Raw genomic sequence first — 14,812 nt, forward strand, 5'->3', positions numbered from 1 at the left:
ACCTCGATCATTTCGATCAGCTGTGTTTGAGAGGGTTTTAGCAAAACTGTGCAGAGCTGTGGCCCTCCAGGAATTGAGTTTAAGACCTATGCCATAAAAAGTCTCTAGGTCATTGCATGTAAAGACTTCTGGGATCTTTTTGGACATTTTAATGCTTCCAAAAGGTTTTCTGCCTTTATAAAGCACCCATACCTTAATGTTGTTCAGTATGATCTGATTTACAAGACAACAGTTTTCTACTTTAGCCGATTCCCATAGACAAGAAAAACAGTAGTGACTGCATTTTAAAGGAAAATAGTGGAGTAAAAGTACCAATAGGGAAAGTAAGAGTAAACACTACTTAGTAAATTACAATTCCTGAGAAAAACTACTCAGTTACAGTAATTTGAGCATTTGTAATTTGTTACTTTACACCACTGCCCAGCTTAGACACCTTCAGAGAAACCCAGAAATGTGAAAAGGGTATATATATATATATATATATATATATATATATATATATAACAAAATTAATTTGAAATGAATGACATCATATTTCTAGAAGGGTTACAGCTGTGGCTACTGATAACAAGCACCTCAATATAGTGTCATATTTGTGGAGCTGTACAACAATTACTATTATTATTTTTTATTACTGTAAGAGGAAGGTTTAGTGTTGGGTTGGCGTAGACATTAATAAGACTCAAGCTTGGACACTGTGTTCTGTACAAAACATTAGATAAATCAATCAAAAGCTCCAAGAGGTTTGGAGAGGCCACTTGGAGCTCTAGTCCCACCCATTTGAAGTTGACCTGCCCATTTGAAGCTGGCCCCGACCTCTGTTTACCCAACTTTTTGATTTACGGTGCATTCCAACTGGGATATATATTGCTCTTAGAAGGGCACTTTGGAGTGAAAACAATCATGGCTGTCATATTGAAGTGTTGTTCCAAACCCAAGTGTTCAAAACTGGCAATTGGACATTTTCCATTTGGAATGAAGGATTTTGAAGGGTTCAGCTGATGGACACTTCAGGCACCCGCGATCCTTTACGCAGGGAAGTTGCTTGGTGTCACAGAATGAAACTGGAGGTTCAGAATAATATGTTACATATGTTATATACAATTGAAGTCAGAATTATTAGCCACCCCCCCCCCTCCCTTAATTATTAGCCCCTCTGTTTATTTTGTTCCCCAATTTCTGTTTAACGGAGAGAAGATTTTTTCAACACATTTCTAAACACGATAGTTTTAATAACTCATTTCTAATAACTGATTTATTTTATCTTTGTCATGATGACAGTAAATAATATTTGACTAGATATTTTTCAAGACACTTCTATACAGCTTAAAGTGACATTTAAAGGCTTAACTAGGTTAATTAGGTTAACTAGGCAGGTTAGGGTAATTAAGCAAGTTATTGTATAATGATGGTTTGTTCTGTAGACTATCAAAAAATATATAGCTTAAAGGGGCTAATAATTTTGACCTTAAAATGGTGTTTAAAAAATAAAAAACTGCTTTTATTCTAGCTGAAATGAAACAAATAAGACTTTCTTTAGAAGAAAAAATATTATCAGACATACTGTAAAAATTTCCTTGCTCTGTTAAACATCATTTGGGAAATATGTTAAAAAGAAAAAATAATTCAAAGGGGGGCTAATAATTCTGACTTCAACTGTATATTACCTATAAATGTATGTATATTATATGGGCTACTACTGTATCATTTAAACGAGTTATAAATAAAATATTCATAAAATCATTGGAAATCATAATGGGTTGCGGCTGAAAGGGCATCCGTTGCGTAAAACATAAGCTGAATAAGTTGGCGGTTCATTCCGCTGTGACGACTCCAGATTAATAAAGGGACTAAGCCGACAAGAAAATGAATGAATGATTGAAATGTTGTTCCAGGATTAACATAGATGATCAAGAATCATGTTCTACTTTGTAAAAGCACACTAATCGCATACATACACATACTGTACATAAATGAACAGTTTTAGAGGACAGTTTTAGAACGCATTTCAAGTAACACGAATTACATAGTAATGTTACTTTTCTAAGTAACGAGTAAAGTAATGCATTACTTAAAAAAATTAAGTGATAATATTTCAGTTACTTCAGCATCCCAGTGGCGCAGTGGGTAGCACAATCGCCGAATTGAATAAAAATGCAACAGTGTATGGGTGTTTCCCAGTGTTGGGTTGCGGCTGGATGGGCATCCGCTATGTAAAACGTGCTGGATAAGTTGGTGGTTCATTCCGCTATGTCAACCCCTGATTAATAAAGGGACTTAGCCGAAAAGAAAAGAAATTAATTAATTTCAGTTACTGATTTAAGAATGTAATGTAGTCACATTTTAGTTTAATAAGTTTTACGAAAATAAATTGCTGAATTAAAATTTAGGTCAAAAAGAAAAAAAACCCCACAAGTTCTTAAAAGAGATCAAACCTTAGTCAGGTAAGAAAAAGTAACTCAAAAGGAACGCAAATGTAATACATTACTCACCATAAAAGTGAACTAGTAACACAACTAGTTACTTTTTTGGGAGTATCTTAATATTTTAATGCTTTACTTTCAAAAGTAACTTTCCCCAACACTGTAGCCTAAGTGAATAAGGCCCACACAAAGTACTCATTAATCTGAGTTTGTTTTTAGGCTGTCAACATGTGGACAAAAACTGCAACAAAGACACTCCTCCTTGATCATATCATCTAAGATAAGTCAGAAGTGCATTCCAAAAAAAGAAGTAGCTTTTTTTTTGAGCCCTACACCCTTCATCACTTCGGGGGTGTCATGCTTACCTGGATGTTTCAAACAAGCCTGAAGGTCAATTGTTTGATCAAATGTGTTTAGGGTAAAAGTGCAGTTTGACACCTGTGGATTAGTTCATAGGGATGATACCTTTTAAATATAAAACAGAGTACTCTATATTGGCAAAAATATTTGGGACACCCCTTCAAAATCAGTGAATTCAGATGTTCCGATCAATTTTATGACCACAGGTGCATACAATTTAGCACTTCTTGCTTCTGCAAATTGTGACGCGGTGGCGCTGTAGGTAGTGCTGTCGCCTCACAGCAAGAAGGTCGGTGGTTCGAGCCTCGGTTTGGTCAGTTGGCGTTTCTGCTTGGAGTTTGCATGTTCTCCCCGCGTTCGCGTGGGTTTCCTCTGGGTGCTCCGATTTCCCCCAAAGTCCAAAGACATGCGAAACAGGTGAATTGGGTAGGCTAAATTGTTCGTAGTGTATGAGTGTGAATGAGTGTGTATGGATGTTTCCCAGTGATGGGTTGCAGCTGAAAGGGCATCCGTTGTGTAAAACATAAGCTGAATAAGTTGGCGGTTCATTCCGCTGTGTCGACCCCAGATTAATAAAGGGACTAAGCCGAAAAGAAAATGAATGAATGAGTGAATGCTTCTGCAAACATTTGTGAAAGAATGGGTTGCTCTAGGATTGTACAGATTTGGAGTAAAGATTTAATTATGTGTGTACTTTCCCTTTAAGGGGATGTTGATTTAGTAACGCTCTGAAATTCGGAAGTCCTGGGTGTTTGAAAGAATTATCACTTCAGTAGGTTCATATACACTGTAGATTTGTTAACTTCATAATAATCTTTTGTAAATACATCCAGGCCTACAACAAGCATGCGGCCCACGAAGGAAGATAATCATTAGCGCATGATACATTTTTAAAACATGATCGACTATCTCAATATCATCTCCCACGGTGGATTGCAGCCTCAGCAGAAAACCAGTGAGATTCGCACGTCAAGGAAATATCGACTGTGAATATGGTTTTGCGGTAAATATTAATATCAAACCTTTCTGCATAATTGAAACGCTTTCGTGCTGAATAAAGTATCGACTCATGAGCCTATCAAACATTTGTCAGGAAAGTTATAGGTTTTGTAAACGCATTTCTCCGTTCAGTCAGCTTGTGGATTCAGAAACAGCCATTGACTTCGTGTTGTATAGCCGTCAAGTTCATACCACCTTGTTTAATATCCGGTTGTTTACATCCTTCAGAATTTACATTACTAATGTAACAATTCCACTCGAGGACAAGAACATTACGTTCAGGAAAAATCATTGCATTATATTAAGTCACACGTACTTCAACGAATAAACATCTTATGTGATCCTTCATGGTTATAAACAAAACCAAAATATTTAAGCCTGCTAGACCGAATAAGACTGCTTTAAAATTTTCATTACATGACAATAAGCTTAATAGCTAATAGGCATAAATAAAAATGTATTTGAGGCTATTTGAGGTCTACAGGGTTTAAATAAAAGTTGTGGTCTACGCAACTGCTGATGAAGCTGCTAAAGTGTTTAGTACAGGTGAAAAAAAATATTGACAAAACGGTATTGTTGGTTTTGTAAAAATCCTTCTCATTGTAAGACATATTTTATTGGACTGTCCTGCTTTTAATGTCTACAGACATTTTTTTGTTGTAACCGCAAACTAATTTTAAGAGATACTCAACAAAGTATTACCACACTATAAAAAATCTTGGCTGCCTCGAAGATTTAAGCTGAATCAAATTAACCTTATGAGTCTATTGAACTTATATTACATTAAACTGACTTAAAAAAGCTTGTGTAACTTAGAAAATTAGGTTAGAACATGATTAACTTAGTTGAATAAGTTACAATGAAACAAAAACATATGTTGTCGTGACTAATTAATCATACATATATATTTTTTTACAGTGCAATAGTTTTATTTTAGCATTAAAAATCTAAGCTATTTAATCTTATGTTTATGTGTTTGTTTGTTGTTTTGTTGTATTTATTGCATTTTTGATTGCTGACATAAAAAAACATGATAGGGCTGCATGATATTGAAAAAATAATAATTTTTCTGCGATCTATATTGCGAAATGAGCATAATTTCACATAATAACTATTAATTCACGATTTAACACTGATTGGATGATTTGATAGGGAGTTCATTTGCATAAAATACACAAAATTACACAAAAATATACAAAATAAAATTAAAGCGCAGAAAATTCAACAAAGATAACAATTAAATAAACGGTAAAGTCTAACCGTCTTGAGGTACAAAAGTTCAATAATCAAAATAATCTGAAACTATCTGTATAATGTATCCCTAATATGATATGTTATGATGACAAAACAGCCAATACAAAATATGGATTGTAATTAAAATCTCTAGACGCATATATAAAAAGTGTATCTTGGATGCCTTTTTCATTAGATGATTCTTTTTTTTTAAATTGTATTCATTTTATAAGATTAGTTATATTAACTAATGTTGTTTTTTATTGCAAGGCCAACTTCAAAATGTGTCTTGCCTTAGTGGAACTAAATAGTGGCACGCTGCAGGAAGGGTGAAACATTCCCCAAAAACCATCTCGTTTAATAATATTATTTCCTCTTCAGTCTGGTCGCTGGCATTTTGATGGCAAACATTTATCATGTTGACGTGATAAATGAAAATGTCGTGATTATTTACGGTCTCTGTGAACACAAAATTGGTTGTTTTCACACCAGCTTACCTCATTATGTGGTATATACTGATGGAAGTCAACCATTTCTGACATTAACTTTTCTGATCTTCTGGTGTAGAGTTGTCTGGGGATCTGAGAAAGGAATGACAGACTCTCATCAATCTTCAAGCGTTTTTTTCATGGGGACTTGCCAAGTCTTGACAAACAAAGAAGCAAGGTAAAAACAAATTTTGGCACTGTATGATAATTTAGACTGTCAAAATATTAAAAAGCAAAACATCTGTTGCTGGAAAAAAATGACTGATTATTATTCATAATATCATCCGTTTAGACAACTACAGATGCGCTAGTCTAAATGAGATGCAAAAGCCATGCATGCTGTCTGTTTTATCCAGAATCCACTTAATTCCTCATTGCTGAAGTTTTGAAAGTCTCAGAACAACGCTGACATTTTTGTTTGCTTGTTTGTTGTTACACATTGTGCTTGTAACTTGTTTAGAGATGCAATCACGTTGCTGTTTTGAATCAATTTGATTATGAATACGTTCTATCAGGTTAACACTGCTGAGGACACAGATGCATGGATTTTTGCTGACATCTTTAGTTTCTACTAGACAAAGAAAGTCTCTACAAACAGCTGATTCACCAAAAGCAGCATTTTTATTTATTTTTCCTGAAGGCGAGCCTGTGCAGAGCCTCTCTTTGTATAAATATAGCCTGTCATTGCTGTCTCTTTGTAGTCCACACTTTTCCATTTCCATGAGATAATGGGCTGACATTGGTAAATTGTGTTACTATATCGTGATCCCTTGGGTGGCCTGTTGCCTTTACATTTATGGTTCTGGTAATTGTATGGAAATTTGTTTCCACCACTGTATTTACAGTATAGTGGTAGTATATAAGGTACCTGATATGTAATAAGTATAAGGTAGTTGTGATCTTATTTTTGTTGCTTATAATTGCATGATACAAAATCACATTTAGACAGAATTGCATGATATGTACTCGTTTTTGCTGTAATAAAAGTTGGATTTAGCTGAACCTGATCTCACAAGGAAATGTAACTATTTTACGTTTTGTCAGTTTAGTGGGGAATTTGTACATGTTCAGTGGGACCAAAACGTACAATTTTAAAAAGGACACCACTCCTAAACCCCACGTCATTGGAGGATAAGCAAATAATACTAAATTCTACGAATGCGATCGTATAAATTTATACGAATTAGCCACTAAAATCAAAAAGTTACGAATTGCCATGAGATAGTTTTGACATTTCTGACTTTAGTTATAATTCTGACTCCTTTTCTCAGAACATAACTTTGTTTGCAATTGTTAGACAAAATGTACGGAGGCTGAGAGAGTTTAACATGCTGCAATTTAAGAAAACGTGCAATTACAAAAAACACCAGCAAATTGAGAAAAGACCTTTATGGGTTTGACAGCACTCATGCTGCAAATCCTCACGACACAAAATCCTCACAGCGTTTTTCCATAACGCAGACAAATTAATAAAACGTGCTGCGTTTTTACACAACGCAAACGAATCTAGAAACCGCGCTGCATTTTATCACAACACTTTCAAATAGCACAGAACACAATGGAAATGGTGCAAGGGGACCCAAAAACGTGACGGGCCTAGCTGTTTAGGTTATGGTTAGGCTTATATTAGGCTAATAATATACAAAAGACAAGGGAATCATGGTGTTAAAATAAACAAATAAAAAAACTCACCTTTCAAAGATCACCTACAACTTCACTGAACAATGGTCACGGCACAGCAGTGTCCATCACGTTTTTGGGTCCCCTTGAAACATTTCCATTGTGTTCTGTTCTTTTTGCAAGTGTTGTGAGAAAATGCAGCGTAAATTGTTTGCATTGTGAGAAAATGCAGCGCATTGTATTAATTTGTTGGTGTTGTGGGAAAATGCAGCAAGTTTTTTAATGTGTATGCGTTGTGAAGATTTGCAGCACGTGTGCTGTCAAATGGATGAAGATCTGTGCTGGTGTTTTTTGTTACTGTTTTCTTCATGTGTGCAGCCCGTTAAGCTCTCTCGGCCACCGTACATTTGCCTTTTATTTTTTATTCAGTTCCTTCTTATTTAGTAATTTGCAAAATGATTAAGAAAACAGTTGATTTTAACATTGATAATAACATGTTTCATGAGCACTGATTCTAACTCTTGAGCACTAACTCTGCATATTAAATGATTTCTGAAGGAGCATGCTGAAAGTTCAACTTCGCAGGATTAAATGACTTTGAATATTTAATTGAAAGAAAAAAGAGTTATTTAAAAATTCTATTATTGTTTCATCATGTTCCTGTTTTCATTTGTCATTAAATAAATTACTTGGTGAGCATAAGAAACTTTTTGTTCCCCAAAATCGTTAAAAGTCTTACAGACACCAAACTTTTACTTTTTTTTTAACAATATGGTGGCACTTCAGCTGTTTGTCTGAGTGCTGCACTGTAGGCTTTGTTCACACTGCACACAAATGTACTAGAGTTTAGTCTTCAAATCTGTTTACTGAAGTTATTTTGAGATAGCTACAATTTTGGTGAGAGGAACAAGAATGTTAACAGGAACACATTAGAGGGATCTGAAATGTCAATCAAATTCTAAAACGGGTTGAGTTCAAAAAGCCAACATTTCATTTTTTTGCAGTTTGCCTGAAAAAAGCCTACGTGAGAATATGATCTTTCTAAAGTTCTTAATAACAGGAAAAGTTAGTCCGTCCTCTTCACAAAATCTCTAACGAAGCACATAGATATGATTTCATTACAAATAGGTAGATTGTGGATGTTAGTAGCGGTTTTGAGACTGATTTGAAAAGATCATTAAAGGTACACTATGTAACTTTGTTTGTTTGGAATTAACTGTTTGAATAATGAGTGGGTAAGTATGTCTTCCAAACCATGTTTTATCTTCTTGACTGAATCACTATGCCTTTTAAGTGCATACATGTTAAAGATTTACTAGAACCATTTTTACTGACAAAATGCCCAGGAAAATAGTCTGTGATTAATCGCCCGGCCCTATTTGCTGTAGAGCTTTGTTGATTTTTTTTGAAGGATAGACCATATCAATTAGACACTGCGAAATACTGTAAGGCGCATGACATGTATGGCACAATTTGTTGCTATTTTTAGACCAACGTAACTATAATTTTAACGTTTTGTGCCACATTGTTTAAATAGCAAATCAATTTCGGTGGACTCATTGGTGTGTTGGTCTAAAAAGGAGATGGGTTAAGGTGCATTGCTATTTTAAGGGAACTGAAAAAGACCTCGCCATTGAACTAAAAGCAGGTCTAAAGTCCAGTGCAGAGTGCGCTAGTTATGCACCTATGCAGGTCCAAACGCTTACATGTTGCTTAATAGATTTGTCCACCTGTCGTTTAGATTTGTCCAACTGTTGGGTTTTTGGTATGCATCACCATATGGGGCGTAAGAATAGGACATGTGTTTGGACGTAACACAGTTTTTTGACCACACTTCGTTATTATTGTTCATTTATTAGTTTGCTTGAAATAAGAACTGAATTGTCCTTAGAAATAGCTTTGAAACAAATCTTTGTGCTTAACAAATGAGATTAAATATGTAGGCTAATTGATGTCTTCAGTGGAGTGCGTACAACAGTGTTTCCTTACTCCACAAAATTAAAGGAGTAAAGAAAAAGTAAAGAGGCTGAATGGAGGAGGCTCATTCTTAATCCTCGCGCAGATGACTTGTTTAACTGTTTTCTTACTAGTGAAGTGTTCAGTTTATCTACTTAAGTCCGAATAGGAAACAGCAAATGTGCCATGGTGTGACTCAACTGACTCTTAAAGAGAATGGGAGATGAGACTCTGATTGGTTTAATGTATGTTATACTAAAAACACACCCATAACTCATTAAGAGAATAAGCACAACCCTGTTAAAACATGCACCAGTGCGCAGACCATAATTTTTCATGCATTCGTACATGCCCTTTAATGCTTCTGTGCTATAGTCTTTGCACTTAGATTGTTAAAATAGAGCCCCTAATGGGTCTTTATCTGTCTAAAGAGTTTTGCAACTATAGGGGCGCACAATTATTTATCATCAATGATGACATCGTAATTATTTCTTTAATAACATACGAGTTTCAGTCTGGCAGCTTCTCTGTAATGGTGTAAGCAGTTTTTTTTTGCTTTAAGTGTTTTTCTTTGTGTGGTTTTGTAGTGTTTGCATATTCAAGTGATTATATTTATCACTGTTGTAAACATGCTGCTGAATAATTCAGTGAATTTAGACTCATTAAGGTGTTTTTAGTGTAATATTTTAGTGTCACAGGCCTAAAAAAGCCTTGATAGCCTAGAACAGAAATACTTGCAGCTAAATTTTGTTTAATTACATTTATAGAAAAAAAAATCTCCAAAAATATTGACACTTTTTTTGCCAACATTGCACAGCCCTAGTTTTTGACCTTTTCATTATGTATTTTCTAGAGCTTCAACATTTTGGAGGATCATTAATAATAAACTGCAACATACATTTTTCCAATCTTAGATGGCAATTTGTGTTATGATTTCAGGGTTTACATTCGTACACCCCATTCATCTGCATAGAGCCTCAGAGTACTTCTAAACAAAAACAAAATGCATGCAGTTTTGTTAATTAGCGCTAGATGTCCAAATGTTACATAGTGTACCTTTAAGAAGACCACCTTAACTGTACACTTTACCTCAATACTGAGTTGTAAACTTTCAATTGAGCGAAATGTGCCTTGTCCTGATTGTTGTAAGGAGGCTGAGTCAGAGCTCATGGGACAGAGGATGCTCGACACATGTGTTAAGACCCCATCGTCATTCTCAAAAACTGGATTTACTCTCATAGTATTACCAAAGGGGAAGGCAGATTGTGAGCGCCTATAATGCAAAGGAGATCAGGTCTTAACACCGACAACTTTAAAATAGGCCACCACTGCAGATCCAAATCTGTCACCAAAAAGCAAATGTCTACGGTGAAAAGAAAGGGGAAAAGAAAAGCTTTCTTACACAAGTCTCATGCTCTTTCTGGTCCGTATACATTTCTTGTTAATAAAAATCAAGATGCCTATTACAGCACAAACCACTGAGAGGCTTCCCACCAGGCAGGCTACGAACAGGACAGGATCGACTGGCACAGACACCAATTCACTGCAGCGTTCTCCGTGATAGTGCCAGAATTTACCTACAGGACATCTAAGAGAATATAGAATATATTAGAAACTTGAATTCATGTACAGAGGTTGTTAATTAATTGTGTATGGTTTTGCTGAACCCATCTCTTCACATTTTTTTTACCAATAGTGTTTAATAGAATTCATACAGAAAAATATTAGGATGATGTACTTAAAATTCCACTGAACCTCTGTATAAGCAAAGAACACCAAAATATTAGATGTAGCATTGTCATTTATATACTCTCTTATATATAAGACTTTTTTGTTATGTGTGAATATATTTGACTTAAAAGTGTATTGATTTAACTCAACTATAATATTTTTAAGTTTATTTACCAATAATTGGATTGCGATGAAAAAACTAAAATATAAATGAGCCATTAAAAAAAACATTAAAAAAAAAAAAAACTAAACAAAAATATTATGAGATATTTTTAATGGAAACAAAGCAATACTGTGGACAAATCAACAATCTGTTCCTATAAACTTTGAACTTTGTAATAAACACAATTTAAAAAAATAATAATAAAAACCAAAGTCAAAATATATTTTATTATTAATAATTATTGCGTTTTATCAGTTTACACATTTAAAAGTTTTATTTGTAATGTGTGTTGTTTATTATTAAACTGGGAAAACAAAAGATTTTTCTGGGCTAAATTTATATGGTAAAACCGTTTAATAATAATAATAAAAATAAATAAACTTTTAAGCTATAACTTTTAATATAGATGTTTTTGACATTTTAAAAAAGTGTTTATACTTAAAGACCCAATTTAACAAACAAGGCTTAGTTTAAGCCAGGACTAGGCCTTAGTTAAATTAGGCTATTGTAAAAATGGCATTAGAAAAATATATTACTGGTGTGCACCTGGAGATAAAAAAAATTACACTGATGTTTTTTTTGAGTTGAGACAGGGCAAACATGCAATTTAATCTTGAATAGCCTTAAACCTTGTTTGTGAAACCGGGGAAAGTGTCATCAAACTTGTTTATCTTTACATATTAAGTGACCCATTTGCAAGAAATGTGTACATTGCAAACTATTATTATATAATAGAAAGAAATTTTCCTAGTCATTTCCCTCAGTAAAAAGGTATACTTTTTTAGGTTTAAAACAGCTTGTCACTGGGGCAGTAACCTTATTTGTTTGTAAAGTAACAAAATGTATAACCTTATGGTTACACTATACTGTAACCCACAAATAAATAACTACAGTAACTTATTCTAAATATTAATAATAATAAAGTGTTTTTCAACCATACTATAGTATATTAAAATACTTGAATTAATTTGTTGTTTCAACACTTTAATTAGTATAGTAACACAACATCTATCGTAATATAAACAAATGACCCAATAATGTAGTTTTCTATAACTATAGGGTATATTATACAACAATACACCATAGTATTTTGTAGTAAAAACTAAGATATACTACGGTATTTGTTAGTTTTTCAGTTCACTAGCATTCATTAACAAAGTGCTGTAAATACTATAAAATATACCACTAATACAAATTACGATGGAATGGTTCACTAATATGCAAGTTTTAGGGGTAAACAAAGCACAAATGTGAAATTTTAAGAGTGCTTTCCGAGTGACAAACTGTTATAGTATGGTACAAAGTGCCATCTAAAAATTTCCAAAATGAGCCTTTTTTTCAGCTTCCTATGTTTATGTTCAATTATTTCGCAATGCATACAACCTATTCTGTCATAAAAGTAAAATTACTGAACCTACACATACTGTGGGAACCTGAAAAAATGCCTATTTTAGAAGAAAATTTCTGATGGCACTTGAAGGTTTTTGCTTCTGAACTGTTCAGATGGACATACTATTCTCAAGTGATATAAGTTTTTCTACATCCTTAGTAATCTACATTGAATTAAATGGATTTGTGTTGCACACAGTTTGGCTAAGAAAAGCAGCAGTTTTTTAGAAGCTCCCGTTGACGCACCTGCAGGTCGCTCCATGTCCTGGGATAATTTCACACAGTCCTCCATTCAGACAGTATTCGGGCTCCAGGTCACAGATGCTCGTGCAGGGATCGCCGTCCACCGTGCTGTAACCTGGGTCGCACAGACACTCGCCCTCTTCTGTGAGTGTGTTCACCACGCAGCGGGAGAACTCATTACACGCCATAAACTTACATGGGTCCGCATGGTCAGCTGGATTAGACAATGAGACACGTAATTGGCTTTATATACTTGCAGCCAGGTGCATCAACACATGCTTAAAGACTTAATACAGGTGTGGTTTATCCTTTTACGGTAATGTGAACTCTTTTGATTACTCTTCATACTGGCAGAGTTTTAGTGCTCAAAGTAACTAGTGGATTGTGCTAATGCTACTATTCATTCATTTTCTTTCGGCTTACTTCCTTTATTTATCCGGGGTCGCCACAACAGAAAGAACCGCCAACTTATCTAGCACATGTTTTACACAGTGGATGCCCTACAGCTGCAACCCAGAACTGGGAAACACCCATACACACTTATTCACACACATACACTCTGATCAATTTAGTTTATTCAATTCACCTATACTACAAGTCTTTAGACTGTGGAGGGAAACTGGATCACTCAAAGAAAACCCATGCGAACACGGGAAGAACATGCAATCTCCACACAGAAATGCCAACTGGCCCAGCCGAGGCTCGAAACAGCGACTTTCTTGGTGTGAGGTGACAATGCTAACCACTGAGCCATCGTGTCACCAGAATTAGTCATTATGTTGCTAATAATTAACCATTGGTCATGTATCATTGGATTTCAATGACTTTTGGTCAGTTTTCTCTTTAAATACTGTAGTGTTAACAGAAACTTCATTCAAATTCACCCATAAAATGCCATCATAATTCGTTCCCTGCATGATAATGATGCTCTGTCATTGAAAGTTTTTACAGCAATCCGTTTTAGGTATATTACGGTAAGAAAAGCCGTAGCACATGTCCTAAATGATTTAAGGGACTTCTGTGTCTCCGGGGTGTGAACTACAAGATGATCAGAGAACGTGTGGATGAGATTTTAATTGTAAAAATTATTTGTTATACAACTTTTATTTGACTTACTTTCTTATATATTAGGTCTCGCCACAGCAATCTGGATGAAGTTTTATACAGTGTATACATTTTAAGAAGTTATATACACTACCAGTCAAAAGTTTGGAGTCAGTTTAAAAAAAAAAAATCTGTTCATCAAGGCGGCATTTAATAAATATAAAAAAGTTACAGTGTTAAATATGTATTACAATTTTAAATAACTGCTTTCTTATCGTATGCAGTTTCAAATTCATTTATTACTCAAGTTATTATTGCTTTTATTACTATTACCATTACCATCACTTTTGCAAATTGGTGAAGTTTGTTCCTCGCTGCTGTTGACATTGGCTTGCATGGTTCGGGACTTGTGGAGCTGCGCAACGATGGATTTGCTCTTCAGTGTTTGGACTCTCAGCAGTGAAAATTAACCCACACTGAACTGAACTAAACTGAACTTCAACTCTGAAAACTATACTGACGCAATTTCAGTTTACTATAATCATCTATGTTAAGCTGCTTTGACACAATCTACATTGTAAAAGGGCTATAAAAATAAATATGAATTAAATTAATAATAATAATAATGATGATGATGATAATAATAATAATAATAATTATTATTATTATTATTATTATTATTATTATTATTATAGTGATTTCTGAAGGATTATTTCACTCTGAAGACTGGAGTAATGAAGCTGATTATTCATCAACAGTTATTTTATAGTGCAATAACATTCCACAATTGAACAAGTTGTACTGTATTTTTGATTAAATAGATGCAGCCTTGCTGAGCAGAATGAGCGTATTTTAAGACATTTAAAAATGTACTGACCCCGAACTTTTGACCGGCAGTGTACATTTCTTTTAAAAAAAATTATTTTACAGCTAGCCTTAATAAAATCACAGAAATATATCACCCCTTTTCTCAGAAATAATGTAGCCTAAACAGGGCAAAGAAAGGGTAATTTTGGATAATGACTATATAGGCTTAACAATTTTGTGTAGGCCTAAATTGTATATATATTTATTTATTAAATTTTGTCATTATTGTGAAAATTTGATATTTTAACCCCATAAATAAAAACAAAATGAAGGGAACAACTGCAAAATAATGTCCA

At 34.3% G+C, this 14,812-nt stretch overlaps 1 protein-coding gene across 1 annotated transcript in view; it reads right to left on the reverse strand.

The window, feature by feature from the left end:
* The window catches only part of impg1b (interphotoreceptor matrix proteoglycan 1b), a 52,899-nt gene that overhangs the window by 3,861 nt on the left and 34,226 nt on the right, over positions 1 to 14,812 (reverse strand). Inside the window, exons 14-17 of the mRNA XM_056477251.1 lie at positions 12,609 to 12,819; positions 10,482 to 10,667; positions 10,169 to 10,352; positions 5,513 to 5,596 (exon numbers count right to left, since the gene is read on the reverse strand). Of these exons, the coding sequence (XP_056333226.1) occupies positions 5,513 to 5,596; positions 10,169 to 10,352; positions 10,482 to 10,667; positions 12,609 to 12,819 (665 nt within the window). The remainder of the gene's footprint in view (positions 1 to 5,512; positions 5,597 to 10,168; positions 10,353 to 10,481; positions 10,668 to 12,608; positions 12,820 to 14,812) is intronic.

Source organism: Danio aesculapii, chromosome 17, assembly GCF_903798145.1.
Source record: "Danio aesculapii chromosome 17, fDanAes4.1, whole genome shotgun sequence".
Lineage (NCBI taxonomy): Eukaryota > Metazoa > Chordata > Actinopteri > Cypriniformes > Danionidae > Danio > Danio aesculapii.